Source organism: Bombus terrestris, chromosome 10 (genome assembly GCF_910591885.1).
Source record: "Bombus terrestris chromosome 10, iyBomTerr1.2, whole genome shotgun sequence".
NCBI lineage: Eukaryota > Metazoa > Arthropoda > Insecta > Hymenoptera > Apidae > Bombus > Bombus terrestris.
The window spans coordinates 10477552-10493332 of NC_063278.1; the positions used below are offsets into that span (position 1 = coordinate 10477552).

The 15781-nt window shown below is 34.1% G+C and overlaps 4 protein-coding genes across 7 annotated transcripts in view; 1 reads left to right on the plus strand and 3 right to left on the minus strand.

Moving 5' to 3' along the window:
• The window catches only part of LOC100643334 (cell growth regulator with RING finger domain protein 1), a 42194-nt gene that overhangs the window by 5672 nt on the left and 20741 nt on the right, over window positions 1-15781 (plus strand). Inside the window, exons 1-2 of one of the 3 annotated variants that reach the window (XM_012312402.3) lie at window positions 10094-10282; window positions 10706-10970. The exons of 1 other annotated variant lie outside the window; for it this stretch is intronic. In XM_012312402.3, the coding sequence (XP_012167792.1) occupies window positions 10873-10970 (98 nt within the window). In that variant the 5' untranslated portion in view covers window positions 10094-10282; window positions 10706-10872. Of the gene's footprint in view, window positions 1-10093; window positions 10283-10705; window positions 10971-15781 lie in introns of those variants that run through there. One more of the 3 variants, XM_048409611.1, reaches the window with a different exon arrangement.
• LOC100652245 lies at window positions 279-2045 on the minus strand. Its single transcript, XM_012313037.3, has 4 exons — window positions 2034-2045; window positions 1551-1785; window positions 803-1092; window positions 279-730 (listed from the first exon to the last, which is right to left on the minus strand). The coding sequence occupies exons 1-4, from the start codon at window positions 2043-2045 to the stop codon at window positions 587-589; spliced, it is 681 nt and encodes a 226-aa protein (XP_012168427.2). The 3' UTR covers window positions 279-586.
• LOC100649934 lies at window positions 2655-7659 on the minus strand. 2 transcript variants are annotated; one of them, XM_048409622.1, is made up of 3 exons: window positions 5906-6294; window positions 5015-5158; window positions 2655-3723 (listed from the first exon to the last, which is right to left on the minus strand). In XM_048409622.1, the coding sequence occupies exons 1-3, from the start codon at window positions 5957-5959 to the stop codon at window positions 3427-3429; spliced, it is 495 nt and encodes a 164-aa protein (XP_048265579.1). In that variant the 5' UTR covers window positions 5960-6294; the 3' UTR covers window positions 2655-3426. The 2 variants fall into 2 exon arrangements, 1 of the variants encoding a protein (XP_048265579.1); XR_007225541.1 differs by lacking the exon at window positions 2655-3723 and adding an exon at window positions 5684-5767 and having other exon boundaries at window positions 4524-5158; window positions 5906-7659.
• On the minus strand, window positions 8469-9548 carry LOC100648791 (acylphosphatase-1). Its single transcript, XM_003398003.4, has 4 exons — window positions 9322-9548; window positions 9241-9257; window positions 8790-8899; window positions 8469-8716 (listed from the first exon to the last, which is right to left on the minus strand). The coding sequence occupies exons 1-4, from the start codon at window positions 9461-9463 to the stop codon at window positions 8602-8604; spliced, it is 384 nt and encodes a 127-aa protein (XP_003398051.1). The 5' UTR covers window positions 9464-9548; the 3' UTR covers window positions 8469-8601.

Below are 15781 nucleotides of genomic sequence, written 5' to 3' on the forward strand. Positions count from 1 at the left end.
TTCGGAAGATAACAGGCGATTCGAAATCGAGTTAAATTAGGAAATCGACAGTGGATTTACTCGCTGTCGGTACATGCGAGCGGCTGCTCGCATGTAAGTGTCTCAAGTTTGCCTTGTGAGCTTGAGAGATACTGTACGATATCTGTTAGCTAATGAACATAGACTAGTTTTAGTTACAATGAAGTTGTAGCAAATTTTAATAACATAGAAAAATAAACTTTGGAATAAATTTACACAATTATATGATAATATTTAGGAATGAAGAATTTATCGTTCAATAGAAGAAATGATACTTTATTTGTAGAAAAAGTATGTACATATTTACACTCCGGAGTTTTCCGATAATCGCGGTCCGTGACGAACAAGTTTACCGTTTAGTAACATTTAAAGAAATGCTCTATTACATATGAACGAATAATATCCTGTATGTCTGCGTCTAATATGAACCAGTTATTTATTTCTGATTAGACTTTAGAAATTCACTTTATATATGTGTATCTTATGTTATACATTGTATATTTATATTAAAATACACTGAAGAGTATGTTTATGGAATGATATAGAAATATTATTTTTGCATCGAATTTCAGATTCTAATCAGAGGAAAATAGATGACTGCCCATAAAACGAAAAGAACCAGTAGAGTGATCATCAGCTTAGAACGAAAGTTGTCCCATCCGACTAGGACGTATTTTTGTGGTCTTCCAACATTCTCTATATCCAAAGAAGACTAAAACGTAACAAGATTCGTAAAAAAACAACGAAACGTGTAAATTGTAGTCACGATTATCCCATTCCTTACATCATCGTCGTCGATGTCTTCGTTTTCCTGTAGCCTTTGAGTACTTAAATTTTGACGCATTTGTGTTGCTTTGCTTTGAGTGCTCTTCACTTTACTAGGACCAGGCTTCGAGATAGGTTTCTTGTTAAATTGTGGCGACTTCGAGGATCCAGGATGATCAAAAGCTGTCAGTCTAATAGCTACGGTGTTTTCTATGCCTCGTAGTTTGTTCAACTGCTGATTTTGCACGCTCGTAGTTTCTTTCTTCGACGATTCACTCACTGTTGCATTCTCCTTTGTCACGTCACTTTCTATAGATAGAAAGATGTTTGTTAATTAGAAAAACAGATTAAATGCTTTTTAAACGAGTTGTAAACAATTCACAAAAATGGGAATATCTGAACAACTTAACGGTTGTTTCTATAATGTTATGTTACTGCATCGTAAAATGTAACAGGTTTGGGCAATTATAAGTGACTCGAACGAAAGGAGAACAACTAGTAGACTGTGGATATTTATGCAAGATCATGTTTCACTTTCATATTTAAATTTCTCGTATTATGCATAAACGTCAATAACTAAGAATACATAAATAGTTAATAACTAAATAATAGTAAAGAGTACAGAGTATGGTATTTCAAATTTCTTGTCTTCGATTTAACTGTAGAAACTTGTAATTTTTTACTTTACGATTTGCATAAAAATATAAGACAGTTATATATATATATATATAAATGTAAAATTTTTGTAGGAAATACTTCCGACATACCTTTTCCGGGATCATTCTGTTGTGAAGTCCCGCCCTGAGGATCTCGAATGTGAGACAAGAAGCTCTCAAAATATCGCGCAATCGTCCTCTCTTTTTCCCGCTTCAGATTGCTGGCTAGGTGTATTTCTGTCGGTGCATCTATCACGGGACTCGAATGGAAAGTCGCTAAGGCAACGACAATACTAACTTCCAGACGTTGAACTTTGCTCCTAATCGTCGGACGAGAATCCTCGATCTATCTCTTGTGCTACCAAAGAAACAGAGATTAGATAATAAAATTGAACAATACTTGTAACAGTAGATATTTCTCCAACGTCTTAGTACACTCTAAAATATAAATTATAATTTAAAGAATTCATTTTGCTCAGCACATATTAAACAGATAAGGTTACATAGCCCTGGTAAAAAAGAAATTTAAAAAAAGAACTCAATTAATACATCCTTGTTTGCGCATGAGAGAAAAACGTTATAAACGATTCTTACCTTCGTAAACATTATACCAGAGATCCTACGGACTTCGTATGACTCAGATGCATCGAGGTACAAGCATAAAATGTCACTTCGAAGGCCGCTTAACTCAGGTGCGAAACACAACCTCGAGATCGCGGGGCATTAACGGCGTTTATCGTCCTTCGTCTTTTCACTTCTTGGATCGTCCGTCGATAAATCTTCCCTGAGAATTCTGATCGTGTCCGTACCGGGCAGGTCGTTGGTGAAAGCACAGATCCCGCTGGTAGAGCGTCATATATTCGCAGATAATTTCGCGTGGAATATGCGACAACTTTTGTATGCGTCATCCTTGTCAGAAAGCGATTATAAGTCTCGAGTTCAGGTCTAGTCTAATATTTAATTGTTTTTTAATTATTGTCTTTGACGGTCTGAAAGACTAGATGGATGAAAATTTGGACGATTAAATTTCCGATAAAGTTAAGTAAGTCTGAGTAGGTTTTTATCGGTATTGATGAGAAACTGATTTTGATTTTATCTAGTTGGTTTGCAATGGAAAGAAGAATTACAGATGTTTGTACATGCATCAGTTATCAAATAAGATTTCGACAATTATCAATAGCAAGATACGTGGGCAAGATGAAATGACTTCAAAAGTTTTCTGCAACATAACTTTATTAATTCGCTTTTGTACAAATACTTTGTAAAAAATTATCAGTATTATATAATCGAGTACCTTCTATCAAACATTTTACGTATAACATTATAAAGAGATTAGAAATATATTAGTGTATTACAATCGCAATAATTTTGTGGTAACTGTTAATTTAGTTAAAAGGAAATATCCAATTCGAACAAATATTACAGGGACTAGTATCATTTCAATTTTATCCTCGCGGACGATTTCTTTGTACATTACAAAAGTTTCTAAGTTTCTAAGTTACTTGTTTCTATGTCAAGTGTCTCAACACTGGGAATTTCTTCGTCATTGAACCGATAATCCCGGGAGAATATGCTCGCGTAAATAGGAGCCCCGAGATACTCTTTACGCAATTCGTATTCTGAATTTTTAAAACTTTCTGTCCACAAAAGAGTACACGTTTTTTACATTTTCATTTGCTCGTCGAGCAAATAACATAATTCTTCCACAAATTCACGATTTTGAACACAGAATTATTTATTACTTCGCGCAAGGACGGATTCATCGATAGGAAATGGAGAATTCAACCAAAGTATCAGAATTCTATAGAAAAATCTTCCCCTCTCTCTCCTCACATTCCTGGCTTTTTCTTATACTTCGAAGAGTATCTTCTTGGATATCTTATCATGTATCTATATTGCCGAAGGCAAAGGATTACCCAAATTTTCCTTGTTCGCTTCCAAATGGAAGAACATCGGCCATCCAAGTTTCTCGGTGCCCTTAAATGCTTCACAAGATCCGATATTGGGCGAGAAACGTGTAGACGATTACCCAGAGAACCAGAGCGACGATTACAGAGATAAGGAAGATAGTTTTGAGAAAATGCCAAGGGCTTTCCATTCTCGATTCCGCGCGATTGGCCCAGCTCTTGCAGCCGCCGTTTCTGCATGGAATACTCCCTGGCTGCACGGGCGTCGACGTCGCGACGGTACTCATCGGAGGCGTCACCTTCACCTCACCCAATTCCGTTTCTTCTGCATTTTGGATCTCCGCCTTCGTTAGCTCGAACCTTGATGGACTCTCCATCTGTAATTACATCGAATAGTGGATAAAATTAATCAGTACATTGTTGGAAGCTGTTGGATGTTATCAAAAGTGTTATCGTGATTTATGTTTGTCACCAGATAACAATTAATGTTATTTCAGCAGTAATAAGGCAGTGGCGATCTTAGATTGAGCTAAAGTCTTCTTCGTTCCGTTAAGAATTTATAAGGATGGGAATAAAAGAAAAGGTTAAATTTTAAAAGAAACAAAGAAAAGAGTCTAGCACGACTTTTTTATATTCAAAAGAAATAAAAAGTAAAAGATTTCATGATATTTTTAAGATTATGAGAATTCTTTCACATATATTAATTCCCTATAAAAATAGAACATCACATTGAAAATTGGGGATAAAATCAAAAAAGTTAAGAAACAATATGTAAACATCTGAGTATGCAACTTGTAGAGGAAGTAACGACAGCAACGAAAACGGGTACCACTACAAGAAAATAAATACTTAATTTGTGCATTTAAGTGAATCGTTTGACTGTTTTTAATATTTAGTTTCGGTGTTATTTCACTCCCTTTCGCTGGGAACGAGAGACTCAATATACATATCTATATAATGTGAATCGTAAAATATTTGACACTCCATTATTAACGTCAGAGTGTTTGAAGCGAAAAAAAAGTATTAATTCAATAACAATCTCTATCTCAAGCCAAACTGAATACGTATAATGCGGTTTTAGTATAGTCAAGTTATATCAGATTGACCACCACAATTTCCTATTTGTCAAGCAAAAGAAGTAGTCCAATTTGAAACACGTTTGTATATTTTTATCTACCTAACATAACATAACGGTCCGCTCGAATGTATGCTAATCGATCAGGCCTCCACTTCTTTCGAAAAAGGTAGAAAAAGGAGCCGAAGAAAAAAGGATCCAACGGCATCTATAAATATTCAGTGTGGGTAGAAGCCGTGAATAGAATTTGTAATAAATTGGACGAGCCTGAAATGCAACCAGCGTGACGATGCAGTCACTCCAAATTATTGATTATTTCACAATTGTGCTCGATTGTGCGGAGGGACGTGTGCACCGCGTTTCCAATGATTCTTAGCGGTAATCCATGACATTCCTTGCTTCTTCAAGTTTTCCATTTTCATATATAATATAGACGAAATTTCATTTACCTCGAGACATTTACCAGAGTACAAAAATTCTCTAGAAAATTAATTGTAAGAAAATTGGGAAGATGTGATATTGTTCGATCAAAGGCTATGGGTGAATGCACTGAAATATCCAAATGGTGAAAGGGTATGGAATGGGGACATTACATGTGTCTCTGGAATTCGAATCTTGGGAGGGAATAAATCTTGCTCAGGTTTTGGTCCTGTCCCATATACCAAGCCCATCATTCTGCTGACCTGGTTCAAATATGGATAATCCCATATGGATCCGGGGGATGGCACGATCATCATCTACCAACGATATTATATATATATATAGATCGTTAAATTTATTTAGTTTCGGTTTTTCAATAGTATTTCTATAACGCTATGTTATAGAGTTTTATAGAATTTCTATTTAAATATTGCATTGTCTTAAATTTAGCACGTTAAAACAATAAAATTTCGTGGCAGCGTATTTTTTTAACAAACGCAAGGTCAAACTTATTATAAATCGTTGGGCGTCACTTTTACGACAATCTAATCAATATTCGTAACTGCTGACTATCGTAAGTGAAAAATTGTGTTGAAAATTTTGGTTGTGTTTATTTTTTTCATGTATGTTACGAACTTCCTCCTTGAAATGGTTTGGTGCACTCACGATAACTTTCACTCGATTCTACAATGATCAGGTTCTCGACCAGGTGAACGAAATAAAATTGAACGGAATAGGATTTGCACGAAGTGTTTTCCAAGCAGAGGCGAAACGTCGTCGTGTAAGAATTGATTAGGTTAACGATTCATGAACTCTGTTTAATTTTATCGAGGAGATCATACCTGGTAGTATAAAACTGGCTATTTGAACTGGCTTCGAAACGAATTAACTATTCCTACTCGACATTTCTTACACGAACACTAAACCTAAAATTTGTGATATATATAAAAACTTTATAGAACAGATACTGAAAAACTTGAGAAAATGATTAAAAAAGAGACGTTTATTTAAGTTAATTAGAGATGTTTTTTAAGGAAAGAGATATGATAAAATCAAAGACTCACGTTATCAAATAAGTAGCTATACTTCCTGGTATGACAATTTCCATCGCTGTTCATATTTTCAAGTAACTATTCAGTGGCACATTATTACTCGTTAATCACAGATAAATAGTAGAAATTCGATCGAATAAAGCTATCAAAACGTCTAATTAATTGACGTTTAGTTCCTGAATGAGCAACACGCGTTTCTTAGACGTGTAAGCAATACGAGACGAGGAAAGTTGTAGTTTATTTGCCTGCGACACCGAAGGAACTGACCACTTACGTCTATCGGGGCCCACTATCAACCTTTATCAATCCCGACCCCTGATCTTTCGTTATCGAACCGCTACTCTAATGTAAATGTCGACGAAATGTTGCTAACCGGCTCGTAAATCGTTTAGAGGAAGTTCAATCGTTATGATAGTATGCATTTAATTAGAGTATTTACTTTCCATAATTTCTCATATCGTTTAAATGGTGCATGCGCAGTATATACTATATAAACGATATGAAAAATGATGTAAAATAAATGCCGAATTAGGGTATTCTTACGGAATGGTACTTTTTAATTAAAATATCAGAATTTTAGACACGACAATAATTTATTATGCAATTATTATCTATGAAAATATTACTGTTGTAAAATGCATTTTTGATATAAAGGTAAAAATAAATTTTTAATACAACTCAAAAATTCGTAGATCAGTGCGGTGCGATGATCTTCAGAGGTACAAAAATTCATGAATTACCACGGTACCTGGATACAGAATCGAAAGGATACAATATGGAAAAGATTCCACGTTATTGGAATAGAAGAATCGTTACGTGTACAAATGCGCAACAGGTCGAGGATGCACCAGCAATAATGATAAGTAGAATTCGTTGCGTAACCTGGTGAGGCTCATATTTTCAACAGGTAGTCAGAAACTTCGGTACACGAGAATCGAGAGAAGAAATTGAAAACCGACTTATAGAACATACAGAGAAATGAAACATTACCGCGATCGATCACATTGAAATTTAACCCTACAGAAACATGTTGCTTGTTACAAACTAAGACGGACAGATTGAAGTTTGTCAAGGAATAATTCATAAATCTTATTAATTTGTTTCGCCTATTTTCTTTTAATATCATCACTGATCGATCTCTCTTGCTTTTCATTGGTCAGTCACGTTAGTTCAATAAACTCCGATGACTAATTATTAGAAGTGAGATTTCGTGGAAGTGAAAGTACGGTAAGTTTGCGTCTAAAAGTATTGACGAACGAAAGTAGTTGCTTCACGAAGAATCTCAAGGCTACCGCTCAAATCACGATGTTTATCGATGTTCTTAAAAATCGTGAACGTGCTCGTGTACGTAGTACATAGCTTCGTGAACGATACGACTAAATTGTTTGGATCATGCCGTTTGAAAACATCATAAAATAAAACAGACATTCTTAATATTACATCGACGATCGTTTCCTTATGATAAGACGAGATGTAATTACTACTTTGCACATCCACAATTACGTGATCCAAGGTTATTCGGATATTACAACCTGCAAACATGCTTAAAACAGCATTTTCGTTAAAATATTATTATTACTGTGATTATAAAAGCTATCATCCTTGAAGTTTAATGCTGAATAACTGTATGAAACTCGTATTGACAAATTTATTTGCATAAATTTAATTAAGCGACATGTCGGAGGTACTTGTTTAGTTCTTTCAGAGAAATATTATATCTAAGGATTGAATAGATCAGATCAAGAAAGATTAAGAAATTTTTAATGTTCTACGAAACACGTGTTCTCACCTGTTGAGGATGCCAAGTATGCTGAAAGAAACTCTTGAAACACTTCATGTTGAATGCGACATTCCTTCGCGTTTATCAATCACTGTATTATCGCGCTCATCTAGTCTGTTGGTTATTGCTGGTCCATTCTTCTCTATCTATTTTACGATTTAAGATTCACTTTTGACCTGACACGATTATGCATCCGCATAATTAGGTCACTCGCGTTATTTACAATGACGTTCGATATCGCGGAACGGAAAATTTTAAATTTCCCGATATTTAGTATATAGTTTATAGTAATAGATTACTACAAGTTGTTATCGAATTAAATGAAAAAAAACAGAATTATTTCCAACAATCATACGAGTATCAGAGGATTATAAAATGCAATCGCATCTGTACGAGAGATCGCAGGCGAAAGTTTTGAAGCGCACACGTCGGTGTGCGCTCGACAACTAATGAAGTTCGTGCCGATAGTGGTAGAAGTTATACGAGACAGAATTGTCGTCTGTTAAAGTCTATCCATTGTACGCTTGTCGCTTGTGACATGCAAAGAAATGGCGAAATTGTTTCGTAAAGTCTTACCATATAACGAGAGGTTACTTGCGTGGTGAATGCTAAACTTACTATTAATTACAATATTTCAAAAATGGAAAAGAATTATAATAAATGATACGGTAGAAGTAACTTTCCTAATGTGCATAGTATGATTCTTTCTATCAGTGTTAAATTGGATAAACACATATACAATTGTTTGATATTTACAGAGGTTGCAAATACAGTTTATATAAGTACAAAACGTGATAAATTGAACAGTTTCTTTTATTTTAACTGAGGCGCAAATCAATGCACATTGTTTATAATTTTAAATAAATTAGTATACTAAACAAAACAAAAAATTAAATACATAATTGGAAATAACGTTAGGTAAAGATTTCTATTTTTTAATTTCGAAATTAGCGAATGTAGGTTGAGATATTTCTTCCTCATTTCGAAACTCCGCTTTATCTATAGCTGATTCAGGACTTCCGGTATATCGAAGCCAATTTTTCCTATAAATAGATACAAATAGAATAAGGACAATTACTATATCTGTTAAAATGTTTTAAAGAGGTAAAAACTTACATTTCTTCCACTTTGCTTTTCGATCCTTCAAGACGACCAACAACAGTACCTTTATGGGTATTCATACACCATCCTTTTAAACCTAATTCGGTCCCACGTTTTTGAGTATACTATATCAATCAAAATGATAAATTGTTGAAAGTTGTTTTTGATCGTTCATAGAAAACTGATTTACCGATCATATGAACATGGATATACAAGTACGTGTTACATTTATAATTCAAACATAAAAAATCATTTTTTAATTTGAAATTTAAAAAATGTTAGATACATTTAATTTTCTATTTAAAATACCGATATATATGTATATATGTATATACTCATAACTACATAGTAACTGTTTCACCTGTCAGATGTCAGTTCTGTACTAAACAAGCCATAAAACTTGCAGCATATTTCTTCGTAATTTACGTTAATTATTAACCATTACTTGGTGCGATACATTACTTACCTTTCTAAAGAATACGCCTTTAAAAAAGAAAACCTGAGATTAGTATCATAATGATTCTATTATAGGGTAATGGTTACTTACCTTGTACTCTCCCATAAACTTCAAAATCAACACCGACTAACTGTGACATTTTCGGATTTGTATTTTGCGATGTTATCACTGATAAAAACGGCAATGTGATTAAAAGGCAGAAAACAATTGTAAGGTACAACTTGATTAACATTCAATCATTATTTGGAAAAATATCTGAATGTGCGTATGTTATTTCGTGAGACGATAATTGACTAGATGTCGCCAGTTGAGATTCTATCAGCTGTTCCGGTTGGTTAATTCGGTATCCTTGGAAACCACTCCTGATGTGTTTTAGAGCGAATTAAACTTAATTTGAATTTTAAGTAGGGTTGATACAGACGCAGTTTATATTTTTAAATCCATATGCTCAATTTGAATCAATTCCAGTATTAATACACATTATGTACGATAGAGATAAACATTGCAATAATAAAGAATAACGTTTTTTTAAATAATAAATGTATATATTTATGCATTTAGATTAAAAAATAGGTAAATGCATTAGTTTATATTTTAGCCTTTTATGCATTTATTCACTACATTTAAGGGATTAAACGATTCGATTTGTAAATAACGCATATAATATTGTCAAAATTAATTAAGTGATTAATAAAAATTAAATATACATAGGAAAATAATAAATCATTTACAAGGTGGAATTAACACCTTATTTGAATTTAAAAATCAAAATCTATTCGCACATGTATATGGCTGATCTGTGTGGTTTGTATCGGCGCTGGTATTGGTCGATGTTCCGAAGCGCGCGCACGGGCATAGCAGCAAAAAAAGTCGCCAAGTATAGTGGCGTATAAGTCGTCCCCACCGCGGTATCTACGACCAGTTTCAAGCAACAGTTAATACGTGGTGGTTGTGTTTATGCGGTCTTCTTCAACCGTGCATGCGATTGTCCTTACGAAACGCAACGAGAATCTCATCATCGAGTCAAAGCAATCTATCCATCGCGTTATCAGTATGTGCTACGTATCTCAGTCTACGTGTACCTATCTCCCTGCCTATCATTAAAACCCTTGGCACACAGCGTTACCCTCGTCTACGGAGATTCTACGCTATGGTAGACGATCACGTAGGCTCGAATGCACGTCTTTTTGATAAAATCATTCGCGACGTTTGACCGACAGAAAAAGAAAAAAAAATCATCCCGTTAACACGAAATCGTCGATCATTGGCCCGTAATCGATACGAATACATGATACGTACGCGATAGTCCGTGTATCTGTGTACGAACACGCGAAATACCAGTCTTGTGTCAGTCGATGAGGTTAGGCTGGCGTATTTACGCAACGAAAATTCGTGTCGTCGGCGTACGGGCACACGATGCGGCTCTGACAGATCGTTCTATCGTCTTTGTTATATCGTTGGGTACACGTTTCAGGACAGAACGTTGTGTGCAGTGCTTAAGGGTAGCGCCGGATTATTCGTCGTCAACGTCGGTGGCGACTTTGACAGCTTATCTGTTTGAAAAGTGAGGTTAATTCGGGAGGTGTGTCGTTGTGCGTGTGCGTTGGCGTGCACGGAGGAACACCACGACGATAACATACGATGACGGCGATGTTAGTATCTGTGGCGGAGCTGTCGAACATTTTCTTTGTGCTCGCAGTGTCGATATGTTTCTGCGGAGTTTTCTTGTTTATCATCAGGTATTTATGTCATAGTCTATCGTCGGTTTACACTAGAAAAGTGGCACGAATAACAATAATATATTTTCAGAATAGTCGATTTAAGCTCGAAAGTTTGAAGTCAAAAATTATTAATTGCTCGAAAATTATTAATTTCCTTGTAAAATTTCACGAATAACCCACGCTGCACCATTTATTCAAGGCGTTTGTCATTTTAATTGTAAAAAGAAACAGAGTCTGATATTATCTATTGATACACAATTATGACACATATTGCAATATTTTGAAGAAGTTGTTTTGATCGTTGGTGATATCTCTACAGATATCGTAAAATTGAAAATTATTAAAATGCGTCATTTCTCTAACAAATCGATGATATTGTATATTGTTTTTTTCTTCACTTGTACGTATCATGTTTAATTTCCATAAATACAAGCATTTCCTCTAATCTCTCCAAAAAAAAAAATGTTGTCCGATAAGAACGATTGATACGAGTCGCTTATCTTGTATTTTCTTTTTTATTTTGGCACTCCTGCGCGCGTTCAGAGACTAAACTGTTAATACTGTGGCAACTTTTTTACGCGAATGAGATTGTAAGTGTTCAAAAGGACGTCAGAATAAATAGAATACACGGATGTAGGCGATTCAATTTTTATTTTCTCATTCGGCAAATATTTGCTCGTCCTTTCTTCAGCGAAATCAACTCCTACATATTGCAGCCTGACTTTTGGACCATCGTCATAATGTTTCGAGAATAATCTCGGTGGAAATCATATTTCCGCATATAGAATTGACAAAACTTGATCTCTCTAATCTTTCCTGTACTCATCGATATTGTCGGTTGGAAAATATTCTATGACTAATACTAAATATTTTTTGTTTTATGAGTCACTGGACCGGTTATCAATTATCAAACTGGTGAAAGATACCATTGCACTAGAGCAATATTACCCTGTCAATTGGTATAAATTAAATTATCATCATTGAATGTAAAGAGTATCGTTAGAACAGAAAGATTGTGTTTTTCTTGAGTATTACTCCATTTCACTCTCTAACTTTATCTCGGAATATTATTCGCAAAGTTATTCAAAGAACAGGACCCTGCTTTAAACAAATTTTTGTTTTAATTCATTGCAATAAATCACATTAATCGTTTGGTGTCCTGATGTACCAGGACAAAACAATCCGTTATAATAGGTCTTTTCTTGTTTTTACTAATTTAGCCGCGTATTTTAAATTCAGTTGTATAACATTGGAAAATTTTGTTACCTATGATTAATAAAATAGCTCAACTGTTAAAATTTTAATTAAATTATAATAGAAGGATATCAATGAAAATATAATATCTTATACTTCATAATTGAATATCTACATACCCAATTCTTTAACGTCGTTTATATTAACACATTTGAAAAATCGAATTGTAAGGTAAATTGTCAGATTTTCGTTGAAATATTTAAAACAGAACTGAATTTAGAAATTTTCTATCGTACTATTTATTTTGCACCACCTGTGACGCTTTAAGATCGATTTGTACACGATGTCTCATTTATTGCATTGTGAATCTCTACGAGCGAATAAAAATATTAATTTAAACATTAATGATGCATAGTGTAGTAACTATTTCGTCATTTCACTTTTCTGATTGCATAATATCAATTTATTTTGTAATACGATATCCTTTAGTTTCATAACATTTTGCTACAGTAGCTTAATAAAGACCTACATGGTTATCTCTATAAAAAGTTGTTCCCCAGGCCAATAATCTTAATAGTGGAGTTAAATTTTGTTTCCTTTTCTGTTTCTTTCTTTTCTTTTCCCTTTTTAACTCACCTCAGAAGTTTCAAGGTTAATTCTATTTCTTTTAATATCTCAAGGCGAAATCAATGAAATTGGCGTTATTCTGTAAGACGATCGTAAAAGTGGACGATAAATTGGCACTTTCAATTTGCTGGTAAAAGTGTGCCGTAGGATAGAGGACACGATGGCTGAGAACAGCTGTTTAAACATGGAAAATCACCGAAATTCTTATAATTGCACTTGTAGAGTTGACAAGGAATTATTACATTGAATGCTGGAATTAATTTACTCCAAAATGTAAGATGAATTATATATATAAAAAAATTAGGTGACCTTGAAGTGAACGAAGTTAACGACTGACGAGAGAAGTCGATTCCTCTAGTCAAAGTTTCTCCTCTTGTCAAAGCAAACAACTTTCTTGCTTCTTCGACAGCGCAAAATTGAGACTTTTGTATCGAAAATTAGTTTCAACCGTGCAATTTGGAAATCTGGAGAGCTTTACCGGTGAAAGTCAAGAAGTAAAATTCTATATAGTAGAACGGTATTTATTGTGACCAAAGTTTAGTTAATGATAGATTAAATAAACTTCTGTTGATTGAATTCATTTATTTGAATGACGACTCGTTGTCTATGAGGAAAATCTATAAATTTAATTTTATTTTCGATAAATTTTAATTCCTTGCGCGAGAGTATGAATTTGTATAAATATCAGTAGTAAAAAAAAGATTCGTGAAATGGAATTAATATTAATAACTTAACTGTACATGTTAATACAAATTCATGTCTTTGCTGGCTGAATCGTAGAAGAAGAATATAACTACAGATTTGTTTTATCTACTTAATAATGTATTATAAGGAATATTCTACTTCCATTATTTTATATATTTATGAATATCATGTATACTTTTGGCACCTTTAAATTTCTCATAAATGTATAAACATCCATAGTGTATCAATAATCAGCGATCTACCAGCCACTAATTTAGGATGATAATTAAAACTTTTGAAGGATCATTTCTGAGACAATCAAGTATTACTTTTTTGTGAGATGCTTATCTTATTAGATATGTTTATCGAGAATTTGAAAAGAGATATAAGATTTTTATGCATGACAAGACACTTCGTCGTTTATCTTCTTTTCGAATAAAGTAGCAAGTTAGCTCCATGATGGCAATCTGAGGTCACTGAGTGGCATTCAAACAGCCTTATATTATGATTTATCTCGTTTTACCTATGATTAAATGGAAAAAGCGAATGGAAATGACGAATAAGGTTTTCAAACGTTACATTGATTATGCAATCCCTTATTCTAATTCGTGTACTCGAACCGACGCGTTATTACATTGCAACATCGGTGATTTGCCAGTTTTGCCGGTCGTTCGGCTTTTTTCTGGAAATGATTTCTGTATACTTTCATGGAAATTATGCAACGCCATTGGAGACGCTTGATCAAACCGTTATTATCTTGCGGTATTCGTTATTGCTTGTCTACTGTACTACACGAAGTAAAGACTTCTCAAGAAAAAAAAGAAAAAAAAATAAAAGAAAGAGAGAAAAACGATATAAATGCAAGAACAGATATATAACATTCCAATGAATTTCCAAATCTTTATAATTACGTATGGCAAGGTATTTTAATGTTTGAAAGCATACAGATATCTATATTATAATTTAACTTTATTCGGTTTTCTGAAATCATGGATTTTGTTACTTTTACAACATTTCCTCTAAACCAGAGATAGTAGACCTACCATAAATCAAATGAAAAGTTATGAATTTCCGTGGTATGTATAGTATAATAAACTGAGCTCATTTACACGTGAACTATCCTACCTTGATACCATCGTATCCTGAAAATTTTACCTGAGGTACAGACTTATATACCGATAACAGATAAGAATCATTTGCTGCAATAACGCAAAGTTCGTTGGACAATTTTGACCTTAAGAGTTACTTTAGTTTTTCAGCTTTCCTGTTATTATTAATATAATAATAATTATTTGGTAAAACTGCAAGTCGAAAGTTGAAATCCCGTTATTGGGAGTAAGAAGATGAAATTTCTGGGAGTAAGAAAAAAATGTAAAGCCTTAACAAAAGGATCTACGTCTCGAAATATTAAAACACAATCTTGTGGGTACAAAATAAGATACAAAATAAGATTACTCTCTCTAGGTAAATGTAGATCTTATGTACGGCTTTCTTCACTTATTTCAATTTCGGGTAAAAAATTGACACAAGCGATAGACGAGGATAAAATTGAAGTTTGGTCTTCCCGTGAATATCAAAGTTTGAGCAAACTCTCGCTACTTTCAGTTCCATTTGGAATATTTTTTTGCGCTGAAGGAGCCGCATAGTCCAGCTGTACGGTTCCCAAATCCAGCAGCCTTGTGTCAATAAACCGTTAACACGCTTACGTGAAACGTGCGATTCGCCTATTTGAAAGGAGAAAGCCGTCTGAAATTTCAAAGTTGCGTGGTTTACTTTTTACGCTGTCATAAAATAACTTCAAAACTACACAGTCGAATTTAAATTCATCGAAACGAAAACGAGCACGAATCCCGTTAACGATACTTAAATCGGACATTTTCGAGAACCTAACGGAGAAAGTGTAGTGAGAAATTTGATCTCGTGTTCCTTTTGATATCATCGATCATAGGATCGTAGATTGACGAATAATTCGCGGCAACCCTATGTTGCGGCATACGTGCATGTGTTCTCATGGCCGCGAGGTTATTGGCAGTACGCGGCCGTTCGCACACTAATTCGCTCCAAAGGATGAATAACGAAGGCAATTCGATTATTTTAAATATCGAAGGACGGTATAGTCGCGTTCTTTCATTCCATCGTCGTTACATTTTATTGCAACAAGGCCTGCGGAAACGAGGCGATACGTTGATTCTTTTTTTTAACCAGCTTATAATTATTTCTTTGCATCTTAATGTGGGCAAAAAAATGGATCAGAGTTCGTAAACATAAATTTTCAGATTTTTTATAAGAATGATTATTTATGTAAAGTAGTTGTTTGAATAAAT